This window comes from Macaca thibetana, chromosome 1 (assembly GCF_024542745.1).
Source record: "Macaca thibetana thibetana isolate TM-01 chromosome 1, ASM2454274v1, whole genome shotgun sequence".
Classification (NCBI taxonomy): Eukaryota; Metazoa; Chordata; class Mammalia; order Primates; family Cercopithecidae; genus Macaca; species Macaca thibetana.
The window spans coordinates 108,339,744-108,356,302 of record NC_065578.1 but is presented as its reverse complement, the minus strand read 5'-3'; the positions used below and the strand labels follow the sequence as shown (position 1 = coordinate 108,356,302).

General features: G+C 43.6%; 1 protein-coding gene across 1 annotated transcript; it reads left to right on the top strand.

Annotated features, from left to right (window-relative positions):
* The first annotated feature begins 2,250 nt into the window (after positions 1 to 2,250).
* TAF13 (TATA-box binding protein associated factor 13) lies at positions 2,251 to 14,143 on the top strand. The gene is made up of 4 exons (XM_050747088.1): positions 2,251 to 2,373; positions 3,226 to 3,304; positions 9,805 to 9,902; positions 11,985 to 14,143. Exons 1-4 carry the CDS (start codon positions 2,347 to 2,349, stop codon positions 12,153 to 12,155), a joined length of 375 nt encoding a protein of 124 aa, XP_050603045.1. The 5' UTR covers positions 2,251 to 2,346; the 3' UTR covers positions 12,156 to 14,143.
* Positions 14,144 to 16,559: the final 2,416 nt, after the last annotated feature.

Sequence of the window (16,559 nt, the reverse complement as noted above, 5' to 3'; positions counted from 1 at the left end):
TCACTCTGTTGGCCAGGTTGGTCTCAAACTGTATCAGGTGATCCGCCCGCCTCGGCCTCCCAAAGTGCCGGGATTACATGTGTGAGCCAGCGCGCCCAGCCAACATATGTTTCAATATATAAACACTCGAGCACTAGGGGGTATAATGAAGATTTCAGATGCTTGTACCTATATGTAGAATTACTTTGAATGCAGACTGATTTGAGTGAGTATTGTCGACCTAAAAGGAAGAAGCTGAGGCAAAATTAATATAAATAGAGAGTTTATTTGGGCCAGACTTGAGGATTGCAACTCAGCAGCATAAAGTGGCCCGGAATACACTCTAAGATTAGCAGCAGGTACAAGTGGATTTTTAACGGAAAAGAATGAGGACAGGGAGTGGGCTGACACAAAGTTGTCCTTAAGGAATTCTCATTGGTTTACAAAAATAACATTGATTAGTGATTGGCTAAACATTATCAAGCTATAGGGTGTGGGATATAGTGTCTGGTGGGGCATAATTAGGCTAATTTATAACTAATACTTGTGGAATGGCAAGCAGTTTTAAGACATAAATACATAGCTCAAAAGGGGGCAAGTAGGATGAGATTGCCTCTCATTTGAATGCCTCTCAGGGCCTAATAATTTAACTCACTTTCCTCAAATCAAAGTTCTTTTTTCAGTATTCACTATTCAAATTATTACAAGTGATGTTGCTTTTGGTGAAGTTATTTCTTGAAATGGTACACAACTCTTAATGAATTCCAAACAAAACAATACAATTACTATTCAATTTTGGGGCAATAACATTCCTAGAAAATTCAACGTACATTAAAAGTGTGGGAAAATGCTTTGTGTTTTTTTTTTTTTTTTTGAGACGGAGTCTCGCTCTGTAGCCCAGGCTGGAGTGCAGTGGCCGGATCTCAGCTCACTGCAAGCTCCGCCTCCCGGGTTCACGCCATTCTCCGGCCTCAGCCTCCCGAGTAGCTGGGACTACAGGCACCCGCCACCTCGCCCGGCTAGTTTTTTGTATTTCTTAGTAGAGACGGGGTTTCACCGTGTTATCCAGGATGGTCTCGATCTCCTGACCTCGTGATCCACCCGTCTCGGCCTCCCAAAGTGCTGGGATTACAGGCTTGAGCCACCGCGCCCGGCCGCTTTGTGTTTATTAACAAAGATAGGTTCAAGCCTCACATAACTACTTTTCACTCACCGAATGTTCAGCAGGACATTCAGAAATCGTGTGTATTGCGGGATTTTCTTTATGTAGCATCATCTGTTACACTGTAGGACACATATTTTATATCCCTAGCTCTGGCCTTCCAATGCCTGTGGTTTTCCCAACCATTGTTCCGACCAAAAGCCTTCCCCAATGGACACGGTGGCTCACACTTGTAATCCCAGCACTTTGGGAGGCCGAGGGGGGCAGATCGCTTGAGATCAAGAGTTCCAGACCAGCCTGGGTGATGTGGCGAAACCCCATATCTACTAAAAATACAAAAATTAGCCGAGCATAGGTGGTGTGTTTCTGTAATCCCAGCTACTTGGAGGCTGAGGTGGGAGGATGGCTTGAGCCCAGCAGGTCTAAGCTGCAGTGAACCCGGATTGTGCCACTTCACTCCAGCCTGGGGGACAGTGAGGCTGCGTCTCAAAAAAAAAAAAACCAAAAATGAGGCCGGGCATGGTGGTGCACGCCTGTAATCCCAGCTACTCGGGAGGCTGAGGCAGAAGAATCGCTTGAACCCGATAGGCGGACGTTGCAGTGGGCCGGGATTTCGCCACCGCACACTCCAGCCTGGGCGACAGAGTGAGACTTGGTCTCAAAAAAAAAAACAAAAAACACACACACACACAAAAACAAACCTTCACAAAATTTTAAATGCTTAGTTTTGGGACACCATCTCTTGGAAATTTGTGGTGAAGCACAGTATCCCCAGTAATTAACATAGTGCTTAGAAACAGTGGAACCACAACTCTTTAAAATGATTTAAAAGCATTTATGTCAGATAAAGGACCGCTGGCTAGCCCTCCTACGATCCATAGCTTCGCAGTCCCCAAACAGGAAGCCGTGATTCAATGCGCAGTAGCAAATTTAGGGTGACAACGAGATACATCCCACGTAGCCCGTGATTTCCTTTTCTTTGTTAGTTTTCAATTCCTTCAGTATTACAGGGAGGAGCTCCGGCCTCCTCCGCTAGAGACTGTCGCATTTCCGCCGCTAGGCCGGAAAGCACCACCGTCCTTCCGCAGGCCTCAGTCAGCTAGGCCCAGCTCCAGCCCCGCCCGTCACCGGAAGTGAGGCAGCGGAAGTAGCGTAACCCGGTGAGAACCAGCCGGCGGGGCGCTGTGGGTTGGCGGGCTAGTGGGATGGCAGATGAGGAAGAAGACCCCACCGTGAGTGACCGTCTGTGTCCAGAACCTCTCTTTTCTTCACTCCTTCGGGCTCAGTAGCGGAGGCAGAGTTCAGGATCGGATCTGCTTGCCTTAGTCAATTCAGCCGACAGAATTCGGGGACTTCACTCCCTAAGGATTGATCATTTTAGAAAGTGGGGAAGGACATGAAGAAAGAGTAGGTTTTGTGACCCCTTTCCCCTTGATTTTGGTCTGTATTTGCCAGACACTGAAACACTTACAGAATCATCAGACGTCAAAACTAACATCTATTAGCGCTCACTATGAACCAACAGATCAATTGTTAACAAAACTGTACTTACTGTGAAGTAGTGGGAAAAGAATGCATTGAAAGTCAGACAGCCTGGATTTCAAAATCTCCATTCTCTCTAAGCAAGTTATTTAACTTTGAACATCAGTTTTCTTGTTACAAAATAGGGTTACGGGCTTACTTAAGGAACGTTTTTAGCACCGTATATGCAAATGCTTAGTAAATATTAGTTTTGCTTAATTGAAAGTCTACAAAGGTAGACTTTGATTCAGTATCAACTGTTTAACAGTAGCAATAGGCCACCTTACTTGTTTAAAAATAAAACCTATGGTCATTGTAACTCTTACACGTAGAAGCAGTAGGATTATTTGTTAGGAACATTGTAGAAGCCATTTTTGGATGAGTTGGAAATTGGACTCGATACCTAGGCTGCTTCCGTGCTAAGGTTTTGTGTTTTTTTTTTTTTTTTTTTTCTGCTTCCTTTAGGCTTTCTGGCCTATCTGTTGAAAAGGAAAAAACATTGTTATTATTAAAATATCAAATGCAAGGCAATTATTTGACATTTCTATATATACGTTTTCTAGTTTGAGGAAGAAAATGAAGAAATTGGAGGAGGTGCAGAAGGTGGACAGGGTAAAAGAAAGAGACTTTTTTCTAAAGAATGTAAGTAGTATTTGACAATGATTTTGTTATAGATGATGAAAACTTTTGGACATATCCTTTCAAAGTACATCTATTGCTTTGAATGTTTCCCTGTAGTGACAATATTCTCAGACTAGCCTATCAAATTCTGTTTAACTTTTGAATCAGATAGTACCAATCCTAACCCCAGTTATATGTGTGTGTATGTGTGTCTGTGTATAAGTTGCTTTTTAGGTGAGCAAATGTAGTTCGTGATTTAATTTAGGGCAGAAGAACATACCTCCATTAGTTTTCCTCTTGCCTTTGCAGCAGTAGAAACAGAGGCTTCTTTGACTGTAAGCCACAGATACTAATGGATCCTGCACCAGGTGTTGAGGGAGAGTAGCAAGTGAGTTGGGGCTTGGGCTTTGGACTAAGGCTATGAACAAAGTAAGAAGATGGTGTACAGCTGGGTGTAGTGGCTCACGCCTGTAATCCGAGCACTTTGGGAGGCTGAGGCAGGTGGATCACTGGAGGTCAGGAGTTTGAGACCAGCCTGGCCAATGTGATGAAACCCCATCTCTACTAAAAATACAAAAATTAGCCAGACGTGCTCGCTTGAACTCAGGAGGGAGAAGTTGCAGTGAGCCAAGATTATGCCACTGCACTCCAGCCTGGGTAACACAGCAAGACTCTGTCTCAAAAAAAAAGAAAAAAAAGAAGAAGGTGGTGAATAGTGTAAGACATTAGAGTGACATGGAGGCTAGATGCAGTGGCTCACGCCTGTAATCCCAGAACTTTGGGAGGTCAAGGCAAGCAGATCGCTTGAGCCCAGGAGGTCAAGACCAGTCTGGGCGACATAGTGAAACCCTCTCTCTACAAAAAATACAAAAATTAGCAGGGCATGGTGGCACGCCCCTGTAGTTCCAGCTACTCTGGAGGCTGAGGTGAGAGGATGGCTTGAGCCCAGGAGGTGGAGGTTGCAGTAAACCCAGATCGCGCCACTGCACTCCAGCCTTGGTGATGGAACCAGACCCTGTGTCCAAAATAAATAAATAAATAAGCAAAATAAATAATGACATGGAGATTATAATGTATTGATTCTGCATCCTACCCCCTCAGTAGATGCTTTTGACCCTTTTTGGCAACAAGAGGAAGGGAGAGCTGCTGCTACTACTGATGGTACAGGCCAAGCCCTGGAACACAGCATGAGAATGTGCTCTCCATCTCCAGTCCTGGGTCCTTTATGTAAAGTTATATCTAAGTATTGAGAGATGAGGCAACACAGATTTATGAATATGGTTTATTTAGGCGGGGTTATATGTGAGCAGTTCCCAAATGCCCTTGAAACTACAGGGTCAGTATATCTTTTTTTTTTTTTTTGCAATTAACTGGGCATGGTGGCGTGTACCTATAGCCCCAGCTATTCAGGAGGCTGAGGTGGGAGGATCACTTGTACCCAGGAGTTCAAGGTTGCAGTGAGCTGTGATCATGCCACTGTACTCTAGCCCCAGTGATAGAAGAGTGAGACCCTGTCTCGCCACCAGCCCCAGCTAATTTTTTGTATTTTTAGTAGAAACGGGTTTCCCCATGTTAGCCAGGGTGGTCTCAAACTCATGACCCAGATGATCTGCCTAACTCGGCCTCCCAAAGTGCTGGGATTACAGGCCCGAGCCACCATGACCAGCCATACCCAGCTAATTTTTGTATTTTCAGTAGAGACTAGTTACACCATGTTGGCCAGGCTGGTCTCAAACTCCTACCCTCAAGTGATCCTCCTGCCTCAGCCTCCCAAACTGCTGGGGTTACAGGCATGAGCCACCACACCCAGCCAGACACTCTTATTTTTTAACCATCCAAATCCTTTTCCATATTTCGTTTCCTCACTAAAGCTGACCATTTCTTATTTCATTTCTCTGATGCTCCTTATACCATTATGTGGTTTTACTTATTATATCAGCATAAGAATGGGATCCTTGTACCAGAGCATCCCAGAGTGATGTTCAGTTGGTTGTTAGCAAAGACCTTTTTTCCAGTGAGATTAGTTTGTGATGACAGGAATTTGGAATCTTCAGGCTTCTCCTTATCTTAACTGAATATTCATAGAGGTTACTGACGAAAGATCTGTTTCCTGAACCTTAAAAAAAAAAAAATTTGCAGGAGACTAGGTACAGTGGCTCATGCCAGTAATCCCAGCACTTTGGGAGGCCAAGGTGGGAGGATCACTTGAGGTCGGGAGTTCAAGACCAGTCTGGCCAACATGGCAAAACCCCGTCTCTAATAAAAATACAAATTTAGCTGGGTGTGGTGATGCGTGCCTGTAACTCCACTACTCGAGGGCCGGACACGGTAGCTCATGCCTGTAATCCCAGCACTTTGGGAGGCTGAGGTGGGTGGATCATGAGGTCAGGAGATCGAGACCATCCTGGCTAACACAGCGAAACCCCGTCCCTGCCAAAAATACAAAAAATTAGCTGGACGTGGTGGCACATGCCTGTAGCCCCACCTACTTGGGAGGCTGAGGCAGGAGAATTGCTTGCATCCAGGAGGCAGAGGTTGCAGTGAGCCAAGATGGCGCGCTGCGCTCCAGCCTGGGTGACAGAGCAAGACTGCCTCTCAAAAAAAAAAAAAATTCCAGCTACTTGTGAGGCTGAGGCTGGAGAGTCACTGGAACCTGGGAGGCAGAGGTTGCAATAGGCCTATAGAATTTCAAAGCATTATCTGGCATTTGTTTATGCCTTTATAGACCCTTTAGCCAAATACAGTTTACATACTTCCCATATAATAAGTTTCCCTTTTCCAGTGAAATATATTTTCTGTCTGGTGAATTCCGCCCATCAAAATGTTAGTGACAAAGTATCTTCCTCGAAATATTTAAACAAAAACAGTAAACTTACAATGGAGAATTCTGGAAGACACCATGTTAATCAAGTGATCAAAGCATCACTAATAATATACAGTATATTGACATTATATACCCCTGATATGATGCATTAAGAGGACACATCACCTTGGTATTCTTCCTGGTAATGTCAAACTTCAATCTAACGAGGAAACATCAAAGAAACCCAAATTGAGGGATAGTCTACAAGATAACTGACCAATATTCTTCAAAAGTGTCAAGGTTTTTTGTAAACAATGGTTTCATTTAAAAAAAAGGTGTCAAGGTTTTGAAAGATGAAAAATTCGAACTGTCAGAGAATAGAGGGAACTAAGGAGACATGACAACTAAATGGTATGGGAACCTGAAACAAAAAGGACATTGGTGGAAAAACTCGTAAAATCTGTCTGTACTTGTACCGATGTTAATTTCTTAGCTTTGATGACTCCCTATGGTTGTATAACATGTTAACATAAGGGGAAGCTGAATATAGGGCATATGGGAACTGTGTACTATTTTTGCAACTCAGCTGTAAATCTAAAATTATCTTTTTTTAAAAAAAAAAGGCAAAAAAGTACGGAATCCAAAACAGAAAGATAAAAACTATTGGCTCCTGTGTTTGTTTTTTTCCTCCTGTTTCTGGACCTAAAGTCTCTTGCCAGTGTAAACCCTAGGGACATGTCTATCTCAAGCTGGTTTCCAAGTCATCCTTTTCTTCTGTAGGCCTGGCCTACTTTCTTCTCTTTGTACTTCTACTAGTTTTTACTTCTTCTAAATAGAGGAATTATTCTTAATTTACTCATTTCTTCCTTTAGAAGTATTCTACAAGTACCTTTTTTTTTTTTTTTTGAGACGGAGTCTTGCTCTGTCGCCCAGGCTGGAGTGCAGTGGCGCGATCTGGGCTCACTACAAGCTCCACCTCCCAGGTTCACGCCATTCTCCTGCCTCAGCCTCCCGAGTAGCTGGGACTACAGGCGCCTGCCACCATGCCCAGCTAATGTTTTGTATTTTTAGTAGAGACAGGGTTTCACCGTGTTAGCCAGGATGGTCTCCATCTCCTGACCTCGTGATCCGCCTGCCTCCGCCTCCCAAAGTGCTGGGATTACAGGCGTGAGCTACTGCGCCTGGCAGTATGTTTTTTTAAAAAAAAGAACTTAGATACAATAAGTTGTGCAAGTCTTAAGTGAACAGCTTGCTGAATTTTATGTATACTATACAGTCGGCCCTCTATATCCATGGGTTCTGCATCCATGGATTCAACCAACCTCAGATGGAAAATATTCAGAAAAAAAAAACTGCATCTGTATTGAATATGTGCAGACTTTTTTTCCTGGTCATTATTCCCTAAACAATATAATATAGCAACTATTTACATAGCATTTGCATTGTATTAGGTATTGTAAGTAACCTGGAGATGATTTAAAATATAGATAGGAGATGATTTAAAATAAAATATAGATGTTTAGGTTGTATGCAAACACTATGCCATTTTATATCTGGGATTTGAGCATCTGAAGATTTTAGTATCCATGGGAGGTCCTGGAACCAAGCTCCCAAGGATACTAAGGGGTAACTGTATACACGTGCACACACACACACACTCACACACTTGTACGCACTACTAAGATCAAGATAATAAAAGACTTGCAGCATTTGACAGAGTTTCTTACCATTTACATATACCCCTTTGAGAATCTGATGAAAGTTATAATTATTCCCAGAAAAATGCCCATGTACAGGTAATGTATAACAGGCTGGAGAGGTGTTGCAGTCACAGCTTGCTGCAGCCTCAACCTCCCTGGCTTATGTGAGCAGCTGGGACTACAGGCACATGCTACCATGCCTGGCTAATTTGTGGGGTTTTTTTGAGACAGAAGTCTCACTGTGTCACCCAGGATGGAGTGCACACCTGTTGCTTCCTGTAAGAATGTATTTGGGGCGGGGCGCAGTGGCTCACGCCTGTAATCCCAGTACTTTGGGAGGCCGAGGCAGGTGGATCACCGAGGCAGGTGGATCACGCCATCTCAGCTCACTGCAACCTCTGCCTCCTGGAATCAAGGGATTCTCATGCTTCAGCCTCCCGAGTAGCTGGGATTATAGGCATGTGCCAATACCGCCATCTGACTTTTGTGTGTGGTTTTTTTTTTTTTTTTTTTTTTTTTTTTTTTTTTTTTGGACGCGGAGTCTTGCTCTGTGCCCCAGGCTGGAGTGCAGTGGCGCGATCTCGGCTCACTGCAAGCTCCGCTCCCCCGGGTTCACGCCATTCTCCTGCCTCAGCCTCCCGAGTAGCTGGGACTACAGGCACCTGCCACCTCGCCCGGCTAATTTTCTTGTATTTTTAGTAGAGACGGGGTTTCACCGTGTTAGCCAGGATGGTCTCGATCTCCTGACCTCATGATCCGCCCGTCTCGGCCTCCCAAAGTGCTGGGATTACAGGCTTGAGCCACCGCGCCCGGCCAATGTTTTTTTTTTTTTGTAGTAGAGACGGGGTTTCCCCTTGTTGGCCAGGCTGATCTCAAACTTCTGGCCTCAAATGATCTGCCTCAGCCTCCCGAAGTGCTGGAATTACAGGCGTGAGCCAACATCCTGGCCTTCGCCCAGCTAATTTTTTTTTTTTTTTTTGTAGAAACAGGGTTTTGCCATGTTGCTCAGGCTTGTCTCAAACTCCTGAGCTTAAGCAGTCTACTTGCCTGGGCCTCCCAAAGTGCTGGATTACAGGTGTGGGCCACTGCACCCAACCTAGACTTACCTTTTTCATTTCATATGGTTTCTTCAGATGAAGCCTGAAAGGGCTTTGCCAGCAGTTGTATTGATCTAGGAAATGTCAAAATTCCTTGTAGTAAGCCCTCTGCTTTCTAATTTTGATTACCCTGTTGCTTCCTGTAAGAATGTATTTGGGGCCAGGTGCAGTGGTTCACGCCTGTAATCCCAGCACTTTGGGAGGCCGAGGCGGGCGGATCATGATGTCAGGAGATCAAGACCATCCTGGCTAACATGGTGAAACCCCGTCTCTACTAAAAATACAAAAAATTAGCCGGGCGTGGTGGTGGGCGCCTGTAGTTCCAGCTACTCGGGAGGCTGAGGCAGGAGAATGACGTGAACCCAGTAGGTGGAGCTTGCAGTGAGCCCAGATGGTGCCACTGCACTCCAGTCTGGGCGACAGAGTGAGACTCCGTTTCAAAAAAAAAAAAAAAACCTATTTGGAGAACTTTCTCTCATGTCTTTTCCCCTATGGTAATATCAGTAAAGAGTCTGCCTTTTTTCCAATGCCCCTCTGCCATGCCCACACACAAAAACTGCCTCCAAAAAAGGCTAAGCTGTTGCTATCTGTCCTGTCCCCTGCCGGAGTTTCCTACTTAAAGGTGTTCTGCTGGGTCAGGAGCTGGTAAGTAGATGATAGAGATTAGGAAAACACTGTTTACCTTAGGGTTCAGTAGCTCGGAGGAAGGAAGAGTTTGGTTGGAGGCTACATGGGAACAACTGGTCATCAGACTGTCCTTAAACCTTTTACACCAGAATCCATACTTGGAGATAACAAATACAATGCAAATATGTTTTTATACCAATATTGTCTATAACTTGGTTCACTTCTAGTTTATTTTTTTAAAGCATTAAATTGTTAAATCTGTAAAAGTAAAGAAAAGTGATTGTTCTTTTACAGTGCGATGTATGATGTATGGCTTTGGGGATGACCAGAATCCTTACACTGAGTCAGTGGATATTCTTGAAGATCTTGTCATAGAGTTTATCACTGAAATGGTAAGATTCTTTCCTAACTGGTCTTACTTAATTGAAGAATAGATTTGAAATATTAAACTTTAGGTAAGACTAGAACTTATGTCATCCCTTTGAAATAAGCTATCCATTTGAGTGCTTGTTTGCAGAAGTTATTGGTTACTGTTTATCATTAAGGATGGAGGTTATACATACATATTCTATCCCCACTTCTTCCTTTTATTTTTTGAGACAGAGTTTCATTCTTGTTGCCCAGGCTGGAGTGCAATGGCGTGATCTCGGCTCACCGCAACCTCCACCTGCCAGGTTCAAGGGATTCTCCTGCCTCAGCCTCTGAGGAGCTGGGATTACAGGCATGTGCCACCACGCCTGGATAATTTTGTATTTTTAATAGAGACAGGGTTTCTCTTCATTGGTCAGACTGGTCTCGAACTCCCGATCTCATTTGATCCACCAGCCTTGGCCTCCCAAAGTGCTGGGATTATAAGCATGAGCCACCGCACCTAGCCTCTTCCATTTTTTATAAGAACATAATTTTAAAATCCGTGAATAAAATAAAAATACTACCCATAATGCCATTATCCAACATAGGTTTATTTTTTTCCCCTCCTTTTCCAGTATTTAAAGATATACACTGTTTTTTGTGTGTGTGTGTGTGTGTGACAGGATCTCACTCTGTTGCCCCAGCTGGAGTGCGGTGGCATGATCATTGCTCACTGCAGCTGAGACCTTCTGGACTCAAGTGGTCTTCCCACCTCAGCCTCCGAAATACCTGGGACTATAGGCATATGTTACCATGCTCTGCTTTTTTTTTTTCTTTTTAATTTTTCTTTTCTTTTTCTTTTTCTTTTTTTTTGAGACAGAGTATTGCTCTGTCACCAGGCTGGAGTGCAGTGGCGTGATCTTGCCTCACTACAAGCCCCGCCTCCTGGGTTCAAGGCATCTCCTGCCTCAGCCTCCGGAGTAGCTGGGACTACAGGCGCCCAGCACCATGCCCGGCTAATTTGTGGTATTTTTAGTAGAGATGGGGTTTCGCTATGTTAGCCAGGATAGTCTTGATCTTCTGATCTCTTGATCTGCCCGCTTTGGCATCCCAAAGTGCTGGGATTACAGACGTGAACCACTGCGCCTGGCAAGCTCTGTTAATTTTTAAATTTTTTGTAGAGACGGGGTCTCACTATGTTGCCCGTTGGTCTGTAACTCCTAGGTTCAAGCGATCTAACCCCTCTGCCTCACAAAGTGGTGGGATTACCGGCATGAGCCACTGTGTCCGGCTCAATGCCGTATTATTAAGTATTTAGCTTCTCTTTTTTTGTTGTTAGAAATAATACTATGATAGGTCTTCAGTTTTGCACAGGTGAGTATATAATGACAGGGGATGAGATAGATTTATTTGATTTTTAGAAAACCCACCAATATTTATTGGGTATTAAGATGGAGGAGGACACAAAGCATAAATGAAATGGGTGAGTACACAAAATGATAAAATTATTTTATACAAATGAAGACAAAATCTACATATATCAAAAAAACAGAAAAGGAACAATAAAGGTGACAGTTTTAATGTCCTTAAGATATTTTTTTGGCTGGGCATGGTGGCTCACACCTGTAATCCCCCAGCACTTTGGGAGGCCGAGGCGGGCAGATCGCCTGAGGTCAGGAGTTGAAGACAAGCGTGGCTAACACAGTGAAACCCCGTATCTACTGAAAATACAAAAAAATTAGCCGGGCGTGGTGACAGGCGCCTGTAGTCCCAGCTACTCAGGAGGCTGAGGCAGGAGAATGGCGTGAACCTGGGAGGCGGAGCTTGCAGTGAGCTGAGATCGCGCCACTGCACTCCAGCCTGGGCGACAGAGCGAGACTCCATCTCACAAAAAAAAGATATTTTTTTAAAGTGACTGTGAAGCATAAAGGGAACATTGCTAATAACCCACTAGAAAATGGACAGAGGATATGAGTAGAAAGATAATTCACAAATGAATAGCCATAATATAGCCATAATAATAAGAGAAAATCTTCGAACTCACTTGCAATTAATAAATGCAAATTAAAACAGTAAAATAATAGATTGTAAAAAATTAAATATAATATGTTTCTTTGTAATAGACTCACAAGGCAATGTCGATTGGAAGACAAGGTCGAGTACAAGTTGAAGATATTGTCTTCTTGATTCGAAAGGACCCAAGAAAGTTTGCCAGGGTTAAAGACTTGCTTACTATGAATGAAGAATTGAAACGAGCTAGAAAAGCATTTGATGAAGCAAACTATGGATCTTGACACTTTTTGTAGTTTCTGAAAATTACCATCTGGGGAAATCATATATAATAATTGTATATTTTCTAAAGTAAGGTTCTGATATCTAGCCATGTAAATGAAAGACAGAGAAAGTTTTCAGCCTTTATTTTTATGCCTTTGATTTTAGAGTGATATTGGTGTATTTAATTGCCTGCCTTTGTATTACCATACTTGAATCACTTACTGGGGTTTAATGACCACACATAAGTCAATGTACCTTGCAAGCCATGCCGTTCCTTCTGACTTTTGACTATCTAAAGGATAAAGTAGTATTTGTCTGTTAGGTATGTTTATACCCTTGTAAGCTGTACTGTAGCTTTTTTTTTTTTTTTTTTGAGACAGAGTCTCGGTATGTCGCCAGGCTGGAGGGCAGTGGCACGATCTCGGCTCACTGCAAGCTCCACCTCCCGGGTTCAAGTGATTCTCCTTCTTCAGCTTCCCGAGTAGCTGGAACTACAGGTGCCCACCACCACGCCTGGCTAATTTTTTGTATTTGTAGTAGAGGCGGGGTTTCACCGTGTTAGCCAGGATGGTTTCAATCTCTTGACCTCGTGATCCACCTGCCTCGGCCTCCCAAAGTGCTGAGATTACAGGTGTGAGCCACCATGCCTGGACTACTGTAGCTATTTAATATGTGAAATCTAAATGGCATTTTTGACTCGACAGCTCAGACTTGTACTTCATGTATTCAGAAGTTTTTAGACAGCAACTAGTTTATTGTCTAGTTCATTATTAAAGATAATTATTATTAAAGATAATGAACTAGGCCAGGTGTGGTGGCTCACACCTGTAATCCCAGCACTTTGGGAGGCTGAGGCCGGCAGATCACTTGAGGCCAGGAGTTCGAGACCAGCCTGGCCAACATGGGAAAACCTTGTCTCTACTAAAAATTTAAAAATTAGCCAGGCATGGAGGCATGTGCCTGTAATCCCAGCTACTCGGGAGGCTGAGGCAGAAGAACTGCTTTGAACCTAGGAGACAGAGATTGCAGTGAGCTGAGATGGTGCCACTGCACTCCAACCTGAGCAAGAGAGTATGACTCTGTCTCAAAATAACAACTACAGATAATGAACTGGTTTGCATTTCTTTTAAAGAGATGATAGAGGAAAATATAGTTTTTTGAGAGAATGTTTATATCTCTTAAAAGATAATCTGTTTTAATTTTCTTCAGATAACAAGTTATTATTTTTTAAGAAATCAAGTTTCACATGAATAATGCTGTGTTGGAAGGCTTTTTGATTTAAAATCTTTTCAGATTTATAACATCCTGTTAAGTTTTAGGAGAACCCGTTTTCCCAGATCAGATTCGAGCTTCTAAAAATAAATGCTTTCAGTAGCAGGAATGGCATTGCTTAAAAAGCTCATGGCAGGATAAGCATTTGGGTTAGTGTTTTATTAACATATTTGTAAGTACTTGTTCATTGTGGAAATGTGACTAAAACCATATGTGGCTATGGAACCCATGTTTGTAGTTCTGGATACACGAGTTTGTGTGTATTTAGTCTATTGTATTAAATTATTACTGCCCTCAGCTTAACGTAAGGATTACAATTGAATTTAAGTAGATCACTGATCTACTTATTGTTTATGAAACTTAACTTTTTGTGTGCCGCTTATAAACATGATCTATAAATCAGTGCTTGGGAAAATTTTACTTTCCTAATCTACTGATACAGGAATAAAATATGAACAGTTAAACAGGTTGATCCTTGAATCTGACTGATTTATGACTTTTTTTCCTCCCAGAATATTATGCCCATTACTGGTAATATGATAATTCTTGCTGCTTAGTCTAACTGAAAATTTTTTTTATTTCAGTGCATATCAGGCTGAATCATTTCATTTAAAAAAGCAGGGCTGGGCACCATGGCCCATGCCTGTAATCCCAGCAGTTCGGGAGGCCTAGGCAGGAAGATCTCTTGAGCCCAGGAGTTGGAGACCAGTCTGGGCAACGTAGACCCCATCTCTGCAAAAATCAAGGCCAGGCACCTGTAATCCCAGCACTTTGGGAGGCCAAGGCGGGTGGATCACTTGAGGTCAGGAGTTCAAGACCAGCCTGGCCAACATGTTGAAACCCTGTCTCTACAAAAAATACAAAACAATTAGCCAGGCATGGTGGCATGCCTGTAGTCCCAGCTACTTGGGAGGCTGAGGCGGGAGGATCGCTTGAGCCCAGGAGTTGGAGACCAGGCTGGGCAAGATGACAAGACCCCATCTTTGTGAAAAATAGAGCCAGGCACAGTGGTGTCCCTTTGTGGTCCCAGCTACTCAGGAGGGTGAGGGGGGAGAATCGTTTGAGCCTGGGCGGTCAAGGGTGCAGTAAACTGCTTACTCTGTCACCCAGGCTGGAGTGCAGTGGCACAATCACGGCTCACTGCCTTGACCTCCTGCGCTCAAATAATCCTCCCACCTCAGCCTCCCGAGTAGCTGGGACTACAGGCATGCCTGGCTAGAGAAGCTATTTCACTGTGTTGCCCAGACTGAGTGGGGCTTTGCATTAAGACTATTTTAGGTTGCAAGTGATACAACTTAACTCAAAACTATTAATAGCATAAACAAGGCAGTTATTGGCTTACCTCACCGAAACATGGAAAAGAAGGGATGGAGCTGAATTTAGGGTTGACTGGATCTAAGTACTTGAGAAGCAAGACTCTGTCTCTCTGTCTTTTATCCTAATTTTGGTTTTATTCTCAGAGTGGCAAAGGAACATGATGGCCAGCAGTTCTAGGGTTCCCTCCTTACAACTCCAAATTGAAGAAGCTGCTTTACTTCGTAATATAGAACATTCCAAGCAAGGATTATGACAATCCGAGCTCTGCTTATTTTCTTCCTGGACCAGTCACTATGGCCAGGAAGAAGTTGTGCTATAGCCCGGATCTCATGCCCCACTTCTGGTAAGAAAGAGCTTGGAGTGGGATTGGGATACTGCATACTGCTATTAACAAAAAGGGAAAAGAGGCTCGGCGGGCTGACTTGATTCACGAGCTTGCTTATTAACTTCAAATTCTGGTAGTAAGGTGGCATGGCTGTCTTCCAGTATCTCCAGCTGCACTGTGTAAATGGTAGCCACTAACCACATGTGGCTATTTACATTTTAAAATGAAAAATTCAGCTGGGTGTGGTGGCTCGTGCCTGTAATCCCAGGTTTTTAGGAGGCTGAGGCAGGCAGATCACTTGAGGTCAGAAGTTCAAGACCAGCCTGGCCAACATGGTGAAACACCATCTCTACCAAAAATACAAAAATTTGCCATGTGGTGGCACATGCCTGTAAGCCCAGCTTCTCGGGTAGCTGAGGCAGGAGAATCACTTGAACGCAGGAGGCAGAGGCTGCAGTGATCCGAGATTATACTACACTCCAGACTGGGCAACAGAGTAAGACTCTGTCTCAAAAAATAAAATATTTAAAAAATGATGATAAAATGAAAAATTCACTTCCTTAGTTGCGTTTGCTATATTTCTTTTTTTTTTTTTCACCCAGGCTGGAGTGCAGTGGCGTGATCTCAGCTCACTACAAGCTCCGCCTCCCAGGTTCACGCCATTCTCCTGCCTCAGCCTCCCGAGTAGCTGGGACTATAGGCGCCCGCCCCCACGCCCGGCTAATTTTTGTATTTTTAGTAGAGACGGGGTTTCACCATGGTCTCGATCTCCTGACCTCGTGATCTGCCCGCCTCAGCCTCCCAAAGTGCTGGGATTACAGGCGTGAGCCACTGCGCCTGGCCATGTTTCCTATATTTCAAGTACTCAAAAGCCTTATGGTAAGCGGGTATAGCATTGGACAGTGCTGATATGGAACATTGCCATCATCACAGAAAATTCTTTTGGACAGTGCTGATCTGGAATATATAGGTGCTCTCTCCTAAAATAATTCACTTTTTTTTTTTTAACTTCCTATGGAAAATCTCAAGTATACACAATAATAGTGTAACTAGTCCCCAGCTTCAACAAGTAACCAACTTTTTGCCAATTTGTCCTATCCCCCTACCTTTAAATAATTTTTTTATTTTTATTTTTGGACCTTGGTTTCAGAACCCTTACCTTTTTTAAGGTAGGAGGACAGTATTATTTTAAAGCAAATCTGGCTGGGTGCAATGGCTCACGCCTATAATCCCAAAACTTTGGGAGGCCGAGGCGAGTGGATCACCTGAGGTCAGGAGTTCGAGACCAGCCTGCCAAGATAGTGAAACCCTGTCTCTACTAAAAATACAAAAATTAGCTGGGCATAGTCACGGGAGCCTGTAATCCCAGCTATTCGAGAGTGAGGAAAAAGAATCCCTTGAACCTGGGTGGTGGAGGTTGCAGTGAGCCAAGATCGTGCCATTGCACTCCAGCCTGGCAACAAGGCCAAGACTCCATCTTAAAAAAATAAAAAATAAAGCAAATCCCAGA